Source organism: Salvelinus alpinus, chromosome 12, assembly GCF_045679555.1.
Source record: "Salvelinus alpinus chromosome 12, SLU_Salpinus.1, whole genome shotgun sequence".
NCBI classification, from domain to species: domain Eukaryota; kingdom Metazoa; phylum Chordata; class Actinopteri; order Salmoniformes; family Salmonidae; genus Salvelinus; species Salvelinus alpinus.
Window position 1 is genome coordinate 10,937,186 of NC_092097.1, and position 18,685 is coordinate 10,955,870.

The 18,685-nt window shown below is 45.3% G+C and overlaps 1 protein-coding gene across 1 annotated transcript; it reads right to left on the bottom strand.

Annotated features, from left to right (window-relative positions):
- Window positions 1-13,015: 13,015 nt before the first annotated feature.
- Window positions 13,016-17,329, bottom strand: LOC139535504 (cytokine-inducible SH2-containing protein-like). The gene is made up of 3 exons (XM_071334957.1): window positions 16,782-17,329; window positions 14,194-14,354; window positions 13,016-14,018 (listed from the first exon to the last, which is right to left on the bottom strand). The coding sequence occupies exons 1-3, from the start codon at window positions 16,799-16,801 to the stop codon at window positions 13,522-13,524; spliced, it is 678 nt and encodes a 225-aa protein (XP_071191058.1). The 5' UTR covers window positions 16,802-17,329; the 3' UTR covers window positions 13,016-13,521.
- Window positions 17,330-18,685: the final 1,356 nt, after the last annotated feature.

Genomic DNA, 18,685 nt, shown 5'->3' on the forward strand with positions numbered 1-18,685 from the left:
GCAATGCAAATAGTCTGGGTAGCCATTTGATTAGATGTTCAGGAGTCTTATGGCTTGGGGGTAGAAAAAGTTTAGAAGCCTCTTGGAACTAGACTTGGCACTCCGGTACCGCTTGCCGTGCGGTAGCAGAGAGAATAGTCTATGACTAGGGTGGCTGGAGTCTTTAACAATTTTTAGGGCCTTCCTCTGACACCGCCTGGTATAGAGGTCCTGGATGGCAGGAAGCTTGGCCCCAGTGATGTACTGGACTGTACGCATTACCCTCTGTAGTGCCTTGCGGTCGGAGGCCGAGCAGTTGCCATACCAGGCAGCGATGCAACCCGTCAGGATGCTCTCGATGGTGCAGCTGTAGAACCTTTTGAGGATCTGAGGACCTATGCCAAATCTATTCAGTCTCCTGAGGGGGAATAGGTTTTGTCGTGCCCTCTTCACGACTGTCTTGGTGTGCTTGCACCATGTTAGTTTGTTGGTGATGTGGACGCCAAGGAACTTGAAGCTCTCAACCTGCTCGACTACAGCCCCGTCTATGAGGATGGGGGCGTGCTCGGTCCTCCTTTTCCTGTAGTCCACAATCATTTCCTTTGTCTTGATCACATTGAGGGAGAGGTTGTTATCCTTGCACCACACGGTCAGGTCTCTGACCTCCTCCCTATAGGCTGTCTTGTCGTAGTTGGTGATCAGGCCTACCACTGTTGTGTCACCGGCAAACTTAATGATGGTGTTGGAAGAAAACTTAATGTCGTGCCTGGCTGTGCAGTCATGAGTGAACAGGGAGTACAGGAGGGGACTGAGCACGCACCCCTGAGGTTCCCCCGTGTTGAGGATCAGCGTGGCGGATGTGTTGTTACCTACCCTTACCACCTGGGAGCGGCCCGTCAGAAAGTCCAGGATCCATTTGCAGAGGAAGGTGTTTAGTCCCAGGGTCCTTAGCTAAGTGATGAGCTTTGAGGGCACTATGGTGTTGAACACTGAGCTTTTGTCACGAATATCACCGAAGGTGGCTCCCATTCCCGTTCGGGTCTACTAGCTGCCACCGATCCCTCTTTTCCCTTTTCGTTTGGTTTTGTCTAATTGTTTTCACCTGTTCCTTGTTGGGGTTTTTGGGTTGGGGTTATTTAAGTTAGGTTAGCCCGCTTGTGTTTTGTGCGGGCTTGTTAATGTTTATGTTAGAGGTGTACTCTGATTATTGTTGGGTTTTCGCTGTCCGGATTTACCAGTTGCACTTGGGTTTGGTATGTTACGCCTGTATTCGGCGTCACCCACTGTACGTGTTCCTGTTTTGGACATTAAAGTGTTTTCCCCCAGATACTTCTGCTCTCTGCGCCTGACTCCACACCCATCCTCTTCGAGCGTTACAGCTTTGTCAATGAATAGCATTCTCACATAGGTGTTCCTTTTGTCCAGGTGTGAAAGTGCAGTGTGGAGTGCAATAGTGATTGAATCATCTGTGGATCTGTTGGGCGGTATGCAAATTAGAGTGGATCTAGGGTTTCTGGGATAATGGTGTTGATGTGAGCCATGACAAGCCTTTCAAAGCACTTCATGGCTACAGACGTGAGTGCTACGGGTCGGTAGTCATTTAGGCAGGTTACCTTAGTGTTCTTGAGTGGCCGAGACTGATACAGGTGCGAACAGCTGTGTTGGCTATGCATCAATTCAGGTTACTAGACTTTTCAGGTCATAACACTTTTTGATGTTTCATAAGTGATGTCTCTTTGCATTTAACAAATGACACTGTTAGGATGCCGGAATTGTTTTAGTAGTAGTTGGAAAAGGAATAGTAACTGAAGTCTGGACACTGACTATAGGTCTCACATGTAGCCTATTATAATAATAACTCTGAATTGTGTTCCTCGCAGTAAAATTATAGACCAATTGTTAATTTTGTCTTGGGAACAGGAGTGGAGAAATATTATGCCTTTCTTTCAGTATTTTGAGAATGCGATTGTGCGCTTTTTGTCCTGTCAAACATGTAGCATAAACGTGCAATTTCTTTCAAGCTGAGAGTATTCCATTTTCAACCAGAAAATATGCATCCAACACCAACTGAAATACTATCAGAAACATGTTGGATCGTTTTCACAGCTTTTCATTTCCTTTAAACCAGTCACTGATATCATTTGGAAATCTCCCTGGTCCTTAAACGTCCTCGCTCCATGAGAGAAGCAGAAATGAAAGAGAAAACTTTACCGATGTCAACTAGATTGTTGATGATGCGTTGATCATTCTATCGATTTATGACATATTCTGGTGAGCAAGGCTTTTCTTAGTGTTCAAGGCGAACATCAAGTAATGACAGAAGAGAAGCTGCATGCATCTAATTATAGACAGGTTGTCTAACACTTTACCGATGTCAACTAGATTGTTGATGATGCGTTGATCATTCTATCTATTTATGACATATTCTGGTGAGCAAGGCTTTTCTTAGTGTTCAAGGCGAACATCAAGTAATGACAGAAGAGAAGCTGCATGCATCTAATTATAGACAGGTTGTCTAACACTTTACCGATGTCAACTAGATTGTTGATGATGCGTTGATCATTCTATCTATTTATGACATATTCTGGTGAGCAAGGCTTTTCTTAGTGTTCAAGGCGAACATCAAGTAATGACAGAAGAGAAGCTGCATGCATCTAATTATAGACAGGTTGTCTAACACTTTACCGATGTCAACTAGATTGTTGATGATGCGTTGATCATTCTATCTATTTATGACATATTCTGGTGAGCAAGGCTTTTCTTAGTGTTCAAGGCGAACATCAAGTAATGACAGAAGAGAAGCTGCATGCATCTAATTATAGACAGGTTGTCTAACAAATAGCCAACCAAATGTCGGAAATAATAAGCAGAGAAATATCTAAATGAGGCTTAAAACTTTTACCATACCCCCTGTCGTTGAGCCGGCCTTGAGTATTGTGTGCAGGTAGCCTACATGAGGCTTTTGAAGTAATTGTTTGGAAGCATCATCATGACTGATTGTGTTTATACCCCATTGAAAGGTAGACCCACACATAAATCAAATCAAACTTTATTTGTCACATGCGCCGAATGGAATAAATGGGAGGTCCTATACTGGGAATAAATTAAATCTACTTTGACCACTGGTTATGGTTAAGGTGAGGGCAAAGGTTAAGGGTTTAAATGGAATGGAATGGAGTCAAACATGTGGTTTCCATTTTTGAGTTTGACACCGTTCCATGAATTCCATTCCAGCCATTACAATGAGCCCATCCTCCTATACCTCCTCCCACCAGCCTCCTGTGGGTTGGAGAGCAACCGTACTGTCGGTTTTCACTATACCCTAATCTAGCACACCAGATTCTAATAATTAGCTGGTTGATAAATTGAATCAGGTTAGTTACAACTGGGGTTGGAGCGAAAAACTAAAGGAGGGTAGTTCTCCAGGAACAGGGTTGGCAACCCATGCTTTAGCCTTACTGCAAATGTCCCCATTGAAATGAGCAGGATGCAAGACAGCCAAATACACTATCTACGCATGTGCACAGGTTTTGTTCATGCTGTTCACAGTGTGGTAACCAGGGCACCAAAACAGTGGAGAAGTTGAGCCTCGTGCTTCAATGCACTTAGTTGCAGCGGAAATTGACCCAACATGCTTACGTTCTGCATCTACGTCATATCGCTGACCAGTGGCACCTGTTTTGCATGTTATTTTAGCATTAATACGTGTCACATATCAGTTTGCAAACAATGTAAAAAAAAAAATGTAATCGTTGAGTTAATAAAGCTGCATGCATTGGTCTCTTTTTTGCTTTCTTGAGAAAGGCTTCTCCAAAATCTAGGTGTTTCAGCCTAGCCACAGATAAAATGACATCAAATCATGCTATATATACAGTAGCTTTGATTGGACTGATCATGTCAACATCATACTTTCAAAATCTTATCTAGCACGCTAGCAGTCATCAACATGAATTAAGTAGACAATCTACTGGCAAATCCTTTTCAATCCTTGTCATATGAAGAGAAATAATGAAGAGAAATTATAAATAAAACATTACACAACAAGTTGGAAATCGCAAATTCAACAATGAGTGATTTGGAAGAAATCAGTGGCTAACTGCAAGCATTGCAAAGTAATCATCTTGGCCATGTTCTGTTATAATCTCCACCCGGCACAGCCAGAAGAGGACTGGCCACCCCTCATAGCCTGGTTCCTCTCTAGGTTTCTTCCTAGGTTTTGGCCTTTCTAGTGAGTTTTTCCAAGCCACCGTGCTTCTACACCTGCATTGCTTGCTGTTTGGGGTTTTAGGCTGGGTTTCTGTACAGCACTTTGAGATATCAGCTGATGTAAGAAGGGCTATATCAATAAATTTGATTTGATTTGATTAATCACTAGCCTGCTATTCAGTGGAGTGGGTGTGTGGTCCCAAGTCTGGGTTTAAGGGTCTCTTTTCCTAGCTTAAAAGGAAAAACATTCAACATTGGCCATGCTGTCAATCCAGCATGACTTCTGCCACGCTCAAAACAACTGGAAACTCTGAACTGGCAAATCTGACTTCAGTGAATGCAAGACAACTGGGAACTCTGAAAAAAACGAGCTCCGACTGGGAAAATGCGTTTTGAAAGGTCATCCAACTCGGAATTGCAAGTCAGGAACTCAGGCCTCTTTCTAGAGCTCTGACGTGAAGATCACTGATATCATCATGATTCGACCTTGTTTGTCTTGAAAGCACCATACATCCAGAGGATGCCAGACTTTGATGACAAAGTTTGATGACAGAATTTGCCCACGAAGGAACGCCGCGCCACCTTCCTGTCCAAGTGAGCACAGCACAACAAGGGGAGTCCAAAAATGTCCTCTATGCTGCTGCATAAATTATGCAATATGCCAGGAAGATATGTATACTGTCTGCAGCTAAGAAAGTAATATTAAGTGTATGTTGTGTAGTAAGCTGTTAGTAGCCCATGTGCCTCACCCTATAATTTGGTCACATTTCACCTCATAATTTCATCTACTGTTCTGACTTGGTGGTGCACATGTAGGGTGCACATGTAGCCTGTAGCCTGTTTTAGAGAAATGTAATCATTGAATGTTGTAAGAGCTTTCATTGTCTGCTTATATGCTCTTTTTATTTATCCTATGGTTCTGGCTTGGTTTACAGAGAGAACACTGTAAGAATTCAGTAATCGTGTTCTGAATTCTGTCGCTGTACATTTCAAAAGTGCTGAACAAATAGTTATATTGATTACGTCCGTCCTAGCTCGCTCATTAATGTCTTAATCGAAATTACGATTGCCTCTTATCCGCTCGTCCCTCCCTTATGCCATAGTTTGTACATCTCAATTGTCAGTAGAAACCACTTTTGTTTAAGCAAGTCAGCCATGTCAGCTATGTTTTTTTAAATGCAGTAAATGAGGTTGAATGAACTGTTTCGCTGTCAGACAAGGCTCCGCTGTCACGTTCTGAACTTAGTCCCTTTTGTATGTCTTTGTGTTAGACTACCCACCCCAACTCACGCCCCGACCAAACCTATGTTCTTTTTTCTATGTTGTTATATTTCTGTGTTTGGCTTGGTATGGTTCTCAATCAGAGGCAGCTGTCGATCGTTGTCTCTGATTGAGAATCATACTTAGGTAGCCTGTTTTCCCCATTTTGGTTGTGGGTGTTTATTTTCTGTGTAGTGTCTGTTCACCTTGCAGAACTGTTTAGTTTTCTCCTCGTTGTTATTTTGTGTAGTGTTCAGTTTTCAATTAAATTATGACGAACACTTACCACGCTGCATTTTGGTCCTCTTCTCCTTCACCAGACGAGAATCGTTACATCCGCTGATATCCAGGTGTAGCAGTGGTAAATTATTGGGACTGCTGTTGAGACTCTGCTGTTGGGACAGCTTTATGTGTAGGCCCTAACAGTTTGTGGGCACCCTTTGTCACCGTTATATTGCAATTCATGTATTGTTTGGTGTTGTGTATTTGCTTTGCTGGCATGCATCTAAACAATTTTCTGTGGAGTTTGCCCCACCAAGATCTACATGCTGAAATCGCCACTGTCGCCCGACTCTACCTTTAAAGTTGTTGTTCTTTTGTACAGTCAAAACTTAGTTAGCCAATATTTATCTGGTTCCACACAAATATTATAGACAATAGCTACATTTTTAACCTTCCTTATGTCAACTGCTGCACGTGTTGATCTTGTGTCAAGTGGAATATCATGTAGATGAGGTTAAGAATATGCCTATTGAATGGGGTTTATAACTGTTTTGACCCACTAAAATACTGGTTTATTTGACACAAGGTAAATTAAGATTAGCCTAGAAAGTGTCGCACGTGGATTGCAGGGGAGAGGTAGTTGTTTATAACTGGTGATGGGAAACCGAGGCTTTCTGAAGCCTCCCCATACAAAAAAAGATTTCAGTTTTGAAACTGCAATAAAAGTGCAGTAACTGCAGTCGACTGTGGTATTTTGGACGCAGTAATTGCAGAATAACTGCAGTGCACTGCAGTTGAACTGCAGTTATACTGCACTGTAACTGCAGTTACACTGTAAAAGTACTACAGTAAAAAGACAGTGTTATTTTGGACACAGTATTTGTAGCGTACTGCAGTTATACTGCACTCTAACTACAGTTATTCTGCACTCTGACTGCAATATTTTTTCGTAAGGGCTTTGGGGATTTCCCCAATTTGTGCTCAAAGTGGTTCATTATTCAGAGCTTTTAACACAATACACATCAGTAACATCTGCTGGTCAGCAATAGAAATCTCAGCGATTAGTCGTGGGCGGTAGTAATGCTTTGAAAACTGTATTGGAGCTCCGGTATCAATCGGCCCGTCACTATTTATAACCATGACTATAATGAATGAAGGGTATTGAATAACAATAATATAACCTGTTAATATTCACTGATTTCAATATGAGTGTTTATTTTATGAAGTGTCTCTCAATCAATTCAATTCAAAGCGCTTTATTGACATGGGAAACATATGTTCACATTGCCAAAGCAAGTGAATATTAAACTCACAAAAGTTTCAAAGGAATAGAGACATTTAAAATGTTACATTATGGCTATATATAGTGCTGTAATGACGTGTAAATAGTTCGAATAAAAAAGGGAAAATAAATATATAAATATGGGTTGTTTGTTCTTCACTGGTTGCCCTTTTCTTGTGGCAACAGGTCTCTCTCTCTCTCCCTCTTATCGCTCTCTCTCTCTTTCTCTCTCATCAGGGGCTGTGCACAACAGAAAACACACTTCTTTGAACAGGGAAATCATAACGAGTAAATAGGACACACATGAGCGTCGTTCATGTCTCTAGGACAGTGTCTGCCATCCTCTGGTGACAGGTGAAACCATGACAGTATCCCCCCATCTAGGAGCGGCTCCAGCCGCGGAGCCAGGGCGACCACCATATAGTTGGTTGAAGTCCCAAACTAGTTCTGGATCCAGGATGTCCCGGGCAGGCACCCACGCCCGCTCCTCGGGGCCGTATCCCTCTCAGTCCACCAGGTACTGCAGGGTGCCTCGGACCGGACGAACCTCCAATGGACGCCGGACAGTGTAGGCCGGGCGACCATCAACAAGTCGAGGGGGCATAGGGGCAGGTGTGGGTTGAGAGATGGGACTGGTCCTTACCAGCTTGAGATGGGAGACATGGAAGGATGGACAGGCCCACATAGACCTGGGAAGCTAGAGACGATAGGATCTTGAATGGTCCACCTTTAACAGTAGATCACAGATGGGCAGCCACACCCGTTGACCCGGTTGGAGGAGCTGAAGAGGCCTTCGGTGCCAGTTTGCCTGGTGTTGGTGTCGGGCAGAGGAGCGGAGCAAGGAGGATCGCACTCTGAGCCAGGTGCGGCGACATCGTCAAATGAACGCCTTGGCTGATGGCACCCCCGCTTCGGCCTCTTGTTCAGCAAACGGGGGGGGAACCCAAACTGATACTCCAACTGCCCAGACGAGGAACTATCTCCAGTTGCTGGCCTGGGTGGAGACAAAACAGTGGAGGAATTTCTCCAGCTCCTGGTTGGCCCTCTCCGTTTGCCCGTTCTACTGTGGGTGGAACCCCAAGGAGAGACTCACCAACACCCCCAACAGGGAGCAGAAGGCTTTCCAATACCGTATGACAAACTGGGGCCCACGATCCGAGACAGTGTCCTGGGGAAGTCTGTGTCGTCGAAAGACATGGGTAATCATGAGATCAGCGGTCTCCTTCTCAGAGGGAAACTTGGGTAAGGCTATGGAATGGGCTGCCTTGGAAAACCAATTGGCGACCACCAGGATAGTGGTAAGCCCTTGGGATGGGGGTAACCCTGTGATAAAGTCTATGGACAGGTGGGACGAGGTCCGGCTGGGGATGGGCAGAGGTTGAAGCAACCCAGCCGGTCGTTGTCGTGAGGACTTGCTTTGGGCAGAGGTGGAGCAGGCCGTAATGAAGGATCTCACATCCTCAATCATGTTGGGCCACCAGAATTTCCCGCCTCAGGAACTCCAGTGTCCGATTAACCCCTGGATGCCCAGTTAATTTAGAGGAGTGTCCCCATTGTAGAACTCGGGAATGGACTGATCGCGGAACATAAAGTCTGTTAGTGGGACCCACACCGAGGTCAGGTTCTCAGGTCTGGGCTTGTCGCACCGCGGTCTCAATACTCCATATCACAGGGGACACAATGTGGGAGCTGGGGATGATGGTCTCGGAGTCCCTCTGCTTGGTAGAGACATTGTGTTGGCGGGACAAGGCATCTGCTTTCTGATTCTTGAATCCTGGGCGATAGGCTAGTGTGAAGTTGAATCTGTTAAAGAACAGAGCCCACCTAGCCTGGCGAGCGTTCAACCACTTGGCTTCTTGAATGGAGACCAAGTTCTAATTGTCTGTCCAGATCACGAAAGGATTAGGTGCCCCCTCCAACCAGTGTCTCCACCCCTCAAGGTCCCACTTAACTGCTCCCAGTTGCCTGCAACGTAGTTGTGGCAAGAACCGCATGGAGAAGAAGGCACATGGGTGCAGTTTCTTGTTCTCCTCATTCCGCTGTGAAAGGACCAGAGGTGAAACATCCCTTGAGCTCCCCGAATGCCCTGTCAGCCTCGGCGGCCCAGCAAAAACGGTTCTGGGACTTGCGGGTTAGGGTCGTGAGAGGCGCTGCCACCGCAACAAAATTGCATTTAAAACGCCTGTAAAAATTGGCAAACCCGAGGAACCACTGGACTTGTTTGAGTAAGGCCGGACGGGGCCAGTCGGTGACCACCCTCACCTTTATGGGGTCCATTTGGATGCCGGAGGTAGAGATCATGTGGCCCAGGAAAGAAACTTGGGATACATGGAACTCACACTTTTCTGTCTTGATGTATAGTTGACTCTGCAGGAGGAGTCTCAGGACACGGCGGACGTGCAGGATATTTTTCTGGAAGGATCTTGGAGAAGATCAGGATGTCATCGAGGTAAGCAAAGACGAACCGATTCAACATATCCCTAAGCGTGTCCTTGACCAATGCTTGGAAGGCTGCCGGTGAGTTCGATAATTCGAAGGGCATGACTAAATATTCATATTGTAAACTTTGCGGAGGTCCAGTTTGGTGAAGATTTGGGCCTTATGGTCAAACTCCAAGGCGGCGGATCTCAAGGTTAGGAGGTAATGAAATCCTGTTCAGCCCTCTGTAATCGATGCAGGGACGCAGACCTCCACTCTTCTTTCCCACAAAGGAGAAGTCTGCACCAGCTGGGGATGTAAAAGAGTGAATGAAACCTGCCTCCAGCGACTCCCGGATGTAATTGTCCATAACTACTGCTTCAGGGGTCGAGAGGGAGTACAGACGACCACGGGGAGGGATGGAGCCGGGTCGGAGTTCTATGGCACAGTCGTATGGACGATGAGGAGGGAGGGTGGTGGATTGCCTCTTACTGAAGGCCTCCCGGAGGTCGAAGTCCTTGGGAGGGAGAGCGGAAAAGTCTTGGTCTTCAATGGATGCCGGGTAACACAGCGAGGCTCTTGATGGTGGTCTTAGACATTTAGTCTGGCAGTTCTTACCCCAGTCTAGTAGGTGTCCCGTAGATCAGGAGAATAGTGGGTTATGTAGCACTAGCCAGGGGTACCCTAGGATAAGGGGGTTCTCGGGAGCAGTGATCAAAAGAAAACTAAGAGTCACTGAGTGGTTCACCCCAACCTGCAGTAGAATTGGCTTGGTCTGATATTCCACCTAACCGTAGCCGATGGGGCGTCGATCGAGGGCTTGAATCTGCAGAGGGATGGGACATTTCATGCAGGGGATTTGTAATCCTCTGGCGAAGTCTTGGTCAATGAAATTATCCACGGCCCCGGAGTCCACGAAGGGTTGAATGTGGTGCTGATGGTTGTCCCAATGTAGTGGCAGACGGTGACCGGGTAGATGGAGTGTAACTGCTCGGCTCGTCAGGGTCTCCCCTTGTCCTAGCGAGTCCCGGCGTTTCCCGTCAACTCTGGGCAGGTAGAACGGAGATGGCCGAGACCTCCGCAGTAGAGGCAGCAGCCGTCGCGCATGCGCCTGTCACGTTCCTGTGGGCTCAGACGTGTGTGTCCCAGCTGACTGGGCTCCTCAATGCTGGGCTTGGATTCCCGGTGTAGGTTCCCTGGAGGAACTACGGCAACGCCGAAAAGACTTGGGCATGGGCTCCTCCTGGGTTAGGTATGGGCCGTGGTTGAAAGGAATCAGTAAGTGCCCGGAGGGTCTCTGATATCCCCAGCAGTGCTCCTTGTTGGGTTATAGTATTCTGGATCTGGGTGATCTCTGCTGGGTCCATGTTGAGGCAGAAGCTTGCTGTGATGTGCTGAGGTTGGACACAAGTGCAGAGAAGCCCCACCTGCCCTGAATGGCGGGTCGCCACTAGGGTTAGTGTTCTCACACGGCCATATCTCCATGTTAGAGCGTTTGTTTACAGAAGACAGACTGCAGCCAGAGGCGACCATCGGTGCTAATTAGCCATCTAGTGTGCTCAAACACCTGTGTGTAAGCGTAACCTGTGTGTACGCGTGTAGGTGAAGTGGAGCTCGTCGGCTGCAGGCACACAGCCGTATGGATCTGTGCAAACCTTCTACGGGAAGCGTATCTTTTTTATTTGAAATATTCTTTCTCGCTGATATGAAAGAGAAGTTCCATATGTTTCGAAAACCGTATCGCAAGTGATGATTATTGAAGTTTCTGGGTTGTAATACACATGGTCCCTCCGGCAAGCAGTGCTTATAGCTGAGAACATTTGGGATAAGGCAGAATGCATTGTTAAGGCCTTGGGTTCTCGAGAGCAATCTGTGTCCCACAGAGGGAATTGTCCTTCCATCTCACTCTCAACCTCTCTCCTCCCAATTAGAGAGATTTGGATAGGACAGGCTGGCTGGCTGAATTCCTGACACTTGAACAGAGACAGCCAACATGGAAGCTCTGTACCAGACGTCTTACCAGGTACACATGTTAGGCTTAACATGATACTGTCAGTAAAGGTGCACTTGACCTGTTCTTCTGTCTCTGTGGAAGGCTACGAATTCCATTGCATAACGTAGCCTACATTGTGTGAACATCTGAAATGTGCTGTGTGTTCAGAATGCCAGTGCAGTATGTTATTGAAGAGTGGAATATCAGAGATCTGACATTGAAGATGTCCCCCAGCCTGAAACTGAGGTGCGGGAGAATAAACACAGACACACACACACATTCTTTCATTCTGTGACATCAGAATTCCCAGTTCAGGGACATGACGTTGTATCAAGCTATGATTGCACGTCTGTCTGTGCAGGAGCTGGTTGGCTTAGTGCTTACAGATCTCCTGGAGTAAGTGAGGATACCCATTTCTGTGGTATTGGATCCCACAGAAATTGGGGAGAAAAAGGGATAAAAAAAAAAGAGCAAGGCAGTTAACTCCTAACACCTGTTCCCCAGGCGCCGATGACGTCGATTAAGGCAGCCCCCCGGCACCTCTCTGATTCAGAGGGGTGGGGTTAAATGCGGAAGACACATTTCGATTGAATGCATTCAGTTGTGCAACTGACTAGGTACCTCCCCTTTCCCTTTCATCCAGCAGTGGGTAGAGGGAAGTGTAGAAGGGTTACACCATGTGCACATGCATCATGACACCACCAACAGTTCAGGAGTAAATCAAAGACTGCTATATCTTTGTTAGATACCTCCATTTACAAAATCTGGATCGAGGAACGTATTCACATGAAATCCCCGATTCATATTCTCTCTGGTACCTTACAGGCCTCGTTTCTGCATTTTTCAAAAAAGGGAGTGCGACAAAGATAAAGACCGGGACCAGCGTCCTGTTCCACTGGCCTCAGGCCAGGCTGCTACAGCCTTAACAACCCCCCCACCACCACCACGCCACATACTCACACACTAAACCCCACAAAAGTTCAAATTCACCAACCCTCCCAAATACATATCATAGATACATACATTTATACCTGGGACACTAATACCTGGGACACTAATGTGGGTACTAATGTGTGTTTGCATGGCGAGTGAGTGTGATAGTCAGAGTGAGCAGTAGGCTGAAGGCAATTACTGAGAGGCTTTTCTTAGAACCCTCCCTCTCAGAATTTCACCCTCCCAGGAAGCATGCAATAGTTCTAGGAATTAAGTGATTCCCATTCTCCTCCCTCGCTGACTCGCCCACTGACTCAGATTCAGTCTGACACGTTCAATCCAGCCAGCCTGTTCTGCCTCGGAGATCGGCTGGGTACACACCAGTGGAGGAGCTATAGGAGGACGGGCTCATTGTAATGGCTGGAACGGATTAAATGGAACGGTGTCAAACACATCAAATCACATTTGACTCCGTTCCACTGATTCCATTCCAGCGAATACAATGAGCCCGTCCTCCTATAGCTCCTCCCACCAGCCTCCTCTGGTACGTACTTAAACCAGAGGGGGGTGGGGGGTTAGTCGCTTTCTGTTATAAAGGTAACTTTAGACGTTGATGTTGCGTAACAACCAAGATTTTTTCTGTGGATGTAGGCCTATAAAGCTCCTTGTGGCCATTGACCCACCAAAAGAGAACAGGACATTGAAGACAGAAGCAGTATGACTCATGTTGAATATTATTTTTTATAGAAAAAGGAATATGTACAGAGTTGGGGGGTAAAAAATGACCAAAATAAAACATTGAAAATGCATCTCACTGGAAAACAATTCACTGCCACAGCACGAGGGTGGGGGGCATATCCCCCACAGCACGAGGGTGGGGAGCATATCCCCCATAGCACGAGGGTGGGGAGCATATCCCCCATAGCACGGGGATACACTACAGTTCGCACCACGTTTTGTTTTCCAATGAGTCTCATGCGGCGGGGTTCGCAGAACTCCACTTCCCCCTCTGAGAAATACAAAAACGAGACACCATTTTCTGAAAGGTTCTTTCCCAGACATGGTCTCATGACCAACCATGTGTCCGATGTGGCTTTATTACTGACCAGTGCAGTAATGTGGTTTCCAGCTGCCAGGGACCAATTTCTGACAGCGCTCCTCGAGATTTAGTTGAACGGTTTAGTTTAATTCAGCTATGCCCTCCATAGGGGTGTAGATCACAGGACCCTCATACCTGGAAGGGGTAGTCCTGCAGGAAGCGCACCAGTGGGCGTGGCAGCGGCAGTTGGTCAGGACAGTCTGTGCTGCAGTTGATGGTGAGGCGTGCAAGGTGCTGTAGGGAGGGGAAGGCCTGGGGCTTGTGCAGGGCCCGCTTGAGCTTCAGCAGTACTGTGCTCTCCTGAACTGTCCTCTGGGCAGGCTTGCCACCATGAGTTTCCTCCACCTTCCCCTGCTGCACCTTCCTCCCTGGTCCCACATAATACTGCACCATGCTAGGCACATCAGGGAAGGACAGAAGGCTGGGTCGGGCTGGCGAGCTGGAGTCTAGCAGAAACCGGGCTCCACTGTACTGGATGCGTATACTGGTAGGGCCACGGGCAGTCCTAACAGACAGGGTCAGCATGTACAGGGGATGGCTGCTGTCTCGAATCAGAAAGGCCCCTTCTGACGCTGCCTGCAGAGCTGCATGGGCCTGACCTGCTGTGATGGCTCCCCAGTACCAGCCTGCAGAGATGGGTCAAAGGTTATTCACTTATTCAATGGTTTAGATTTGAGTGATAAGCCTGTAGTAAACAGTTGGCTGGATGAATTGAAACGCAATTATGAAAAACATTAAAACAAGAAACAATGATGGGGTTTCAGACTGAGTTCACATTTTGAATATTGCATTTTGCATTACCTGAGGTATCAAGGTAGAATGTGTTGTTGGCGATGGTGCGCAGGTCTTTTGTGGGGTCCCACTGCGGAGAGGTGCTGTGAATGCAGTGAGGGGAGGAGACGCTCCCTGTCCGCATTCCTAGGTGTCCCTCTGTGGGTGTACCAGACAGCAGTGGTCTAGGGCTGTAAACAAGAGACCACAATAATAAGCACGGGACAAGTGTAGGAAACAGTAGGGGGACACTGGTCTATCTAACACATTTAACCTTCCATTTAATTTCCCACTACTCTGTTATAGGATAGTCCTAACACGAGGATAGTCCTAACACGAGGATAGTCCTAACACGAGGATAGTCCTAACACGAGGATAGTCCTAACACTAAATGTTTGTTTTTGTATCGCTTTTGCACGCACAAAGTTCATCATTTGGGAATGGTGGCTTTGGAAAACCTAAATTCTCTACATTAAATCTCGGACAGCTGCCTGCCTCCCTCCCTTGAACATTGGCAAGACAAAAGAGCCCACACATCAAGCAGTCACAGACTGTGAGTGTGAATTGACTGAGATGCTCCGTAACAGGTGTTAAGACTGTTAAAATTTGTAGTATTATAATATGAATCCCCATATGTACATTTTCAAGCCTACATAAAACAACTTCAAATGAGAATACCACAAATAGCCATGCACACTTTCTAGATGGGTAGTTCTTGAAATGTGGTGGCATTTGCATCCCTTTGCAACCATAATATATAATATATGCCATTTAGCAGACGCTTTAATCCAAAGCGACTTACAGTCGTGTGCATACATTTTACATATGGGTGGCACAGGGAATCAACCCACAACTCTGGCCTTGCCAACGCCATGCTCTACCAACTGAGCCACACAGGAAAAACACTTTATATTGTTTATATTGAACTGTTGATCAATGATAAAACATATTGCAAATCCTTAATACTGCAAAACCTTATGTTTATGCATTGTTTAAAGTACTTAGTGTTGGCAAATTGGCTTGTCCCAGTAGTGATGTGTAGAGTTGTAGTGACATGTTTTGGGGATTTCGAGATATCTATCTATTATTTTGAATGCTAGACAGTGAACGGGAGTATTTCATATATTCTACAGATCAATAAAAACAAAGAAGGCTATAAAAATAACAAACAAAAAAATGTATTTACTAGTACAATGTCTGTCCCTCAATATTATGTCATTGGTGTTAGCGCCTTGAACATCACTGATTACCAAGATATACAAGGACCTTGAGCATTCTCTCCAGTGGCAAACTTTTATCCGGGGAGGAGTTTTAGTCCAGTCTCCTTTTCAGCTAATTTATCACCTGATTTACTTAACAAAAGACAGATCTCAATAGGCAGTCCAGGTGTCCTCTGACATGGCACAAGTGGGAGTGGGGGGAAAGGCCGATGACATCAGAAGGCACCTCTTTGTATCTCTTTGAACGGCCTACTCCATGAAGTTTGCAGTTGTGCCTAAAAAAAACACTATTTTGCTGAAAACACATTTGTTTACCCTTAAGTGTGTGTACATTACTGTATTTGTACATGAGACATTGTTTTTCAACAGGAAAATAATCCCAAAAAAGCTGGGGTGCTTCTTTAATGAAAATATTAGCTCTCACATCCTTTGAGCAGGCCTATGTCATACGTTTGAGGATTTCATAAGTGCTGGTGGGTCTAAATCTAATGTGTTACATGGTGTTAGTCAATTAAATGAAGGGAACTAACATTGTGAACAAAGTTATTACTAAGATCACTTTAGTAAATGATTTGTAAAGGATTGATAACCTTAGATTTGAGCATTTGAGGCGTCTATTTCAGAAAATCCTAATGAATCTAAAATGTTTCATTTGTTCTCATGAGGTTTCCATACAATTGGAAACACATTTTCATGTGAATATTCTAAAATGCGCATAAAGAAAAGATGCGCATTTTCCCACCAGTGGTGTGTTTCCACCCGAATTCCCGACCCAACAAGGTCGAAAATCTGTCCATGTGTAACCCTAATTGCCTCTGTAAATCGCTCTTGATAAGAGCGTCTGCTAAATGACTCAAATGTAAAAAGCGTTTCTACCGACATTTCTCGCATAATTAATTTTCCAAACAGAAAAGATCCCACCATGTCAAGCGTATTTTGTTTTGTCGACATTTGGAAAGTTCACCGACACATTTTCTGTTTCCATCTGGCCTATCGTGACATTTGTTATCCAACATGTAGACTACTTTACGCGCATAAAAAGGTTGGATGGAAACATAGTTATTGTTACCATCATTGGTGTTAATACTCCTACTGTTAAAACAATATTTGAAAACATTACGCTAACATATTTAATATTAGTATTAGTTTATTGATAATGGGAAAAAGTACCCTACCCAAATATTTTTTTTCTTAGAAAATGCCACCATAATTGAAGAACGACCCACATGAATCTTATTCGACAATATTCTGTATGTTTTCTGTTTTCTAGCCATAAATTATTTTAGATCATATTATGTCGAAGATAAACACTTTTGCCTTTGCCTTTTGGTTTTGAATATCAACATCTAAGCATGGTGTAATTTTCCATCAAACAGGGACAAAATAATGTGAACTTACCCCTGAACACAAAGAATCATGATGGTGAGTCTTCAATATCCCATACTAGTCTAATTCCACAGCGGTTTAACGAAAATAAGCCGGTCGAAACAAAGGAATGTGTTCATTTTGTTCTGAATGTCCCACGCATCTGTTCAGTGAATAGAGAAGTTGCGTCCGAATATCCCATATGTTAATAGACTGTCTGTAATTAACTAATTCAAAAGCAATATAATAAATGTATAATTTAGACAAAGAGAATACAGAGCAGCAGTGCAATGAGTGTTGCCACTAGAATGGGTTCTACGCGTGTGAAGGAAAGACTGCGGGTTTGGCTTATAAAATTCGCCAATTCCAAGAATTGTATTCTGAGAACTGTTCAGCACACCCGCGCCTCTGACGTCATGCGGAGCTGCCACCGACCCTGTTATAGTTTGTAAACTCCAGTCCAAACCTTCACATTTTATTTTTTGAAATATGTTACAGTGAATGCCAGTGTAAAAAACAAAAACAAATTGATCATTCCTAGTGACGAGTCTAAATTCCCCATAGTCATGTCATAGCCTTGCGGTATTGCTGCGCTTGTTGCTCTGCTCTCCCAGGAATCGGACTGCACCTTCCCCCTACTTTCCAAGAATCATGGTGCGCTTATCTCCGCCCACTAGGCCTGCTGCAGCCTGCCCTCTACTCATTCTGAGAATTGAGTAATGGGTATGCGGAACTATTGGGCTATTTCAATTAATATACACGGAACAAAAATATAAACGCAACATGCAACAATTTCAATTATTTTACAGATCATATAAGGAAATCAGTCAATTGAAATACATTTATTAAACCCTAATCTATGAATTTCACATGACTGGGAATACAGATATGCATCTGTTGGTCACAGATGCCTTAAAAAATTGAATAACTGGGACCTTTCCAGCCTCCAGGAATTGTGTACAGATCCTTGCGACATGGGGCTGTGCATTATCATGCTGAAACATGAGGTGATGGTGGCGGATGAATGGCACGACAATGGGCCTCAGGATCTCGTCAAGGTATCTCTGTGCATTTAAATTGCCATCGATAAAATGCAATTGTATTCGTTGCCCGTAACTTACGCCTGCCCATACCATAACCCCACCGCCACCATGGGGCACTCTGTTCACAACGTTGACATCAGCAAACCGCTCTGCCCAGTATAGTTGAAACCGGCATTCATCCATCAATCAATCAGTCAAATGTATTTATAAAGCCCTTCTTACATCAGCTGATGTCACAAAGTGCTGTACAGAAACCCAGCCTAAAACCCCAAACAGCAAGCAATGCAGGTGTAGAAGCACGGTGGCTAGGAAAAACTCCCTAGAAAGGCCAGAACCTAGGAAGAAACCTAGAGAGGAACCAGGCTATGAGGGGTGGCCAGTCCTCTTCTGGCTATGCCGGGTGGAGATTATAACAGAACAAATGTTCATAGATGACCAGCAGGGTCAAATAATAATAATCACAGTGGTTGTCAAGGGTGCAACAGGTCAGCACCTCAGGAGTAAATGTCAGTTGGATTTTCATAGCCGATCATTCAGAGTATCTCTACCGCTCCTGCTGTCTCTATCCATGAAGAGCACACTTCTCTAGCATGCCAGTGGCCATCAAAGGTGAGCATTTGCCCACTGAAGTCGGTTACAACGCCGAACTGCAGTCAGATCAAGACCCTGGTGAGGACGACGAGCACACAGATGAGCTTCCATGAGACGGTTTCTGACAGCTTGTGCAGAAATTCTTCGGTTGTGAAAATCCACAATTTCATCAGCTGTCCAGGTGGCTGGTCTCAGATGTCCCACAGGTGAAGAAGCCGGATGTGGAGGTCCTGGGCTGGCGTGGTTACACGTGGTCTGCGGTTGTGAGGCCGGTTGGACTTACTTCCAAATTCTCCAAAATGA

Excerpts from the sequence above, each read along its gene's own strand:
- LOC139535504 (XM_071334957.1), bottom strand. The coding sequence starts at position 16,801 with ATGATTCTTTGTGTTCAGGG. Across the intron at positions 14,355-16,781 it reads ATGATTCTTTGTGTTCAGGG|CCCTAGACCACTGCTGTCTG; the intron begins GTAAGTTCACAT and ends TCTTGTTTACAG. Across the intron at positions 14,019-14,193 it reads ATTCTACCTTGATACCTCAG|GCTGGTACTGGGGAGCCATC; the intron begins GTAATGCAAAAT and ends CCATCTCTGCAG.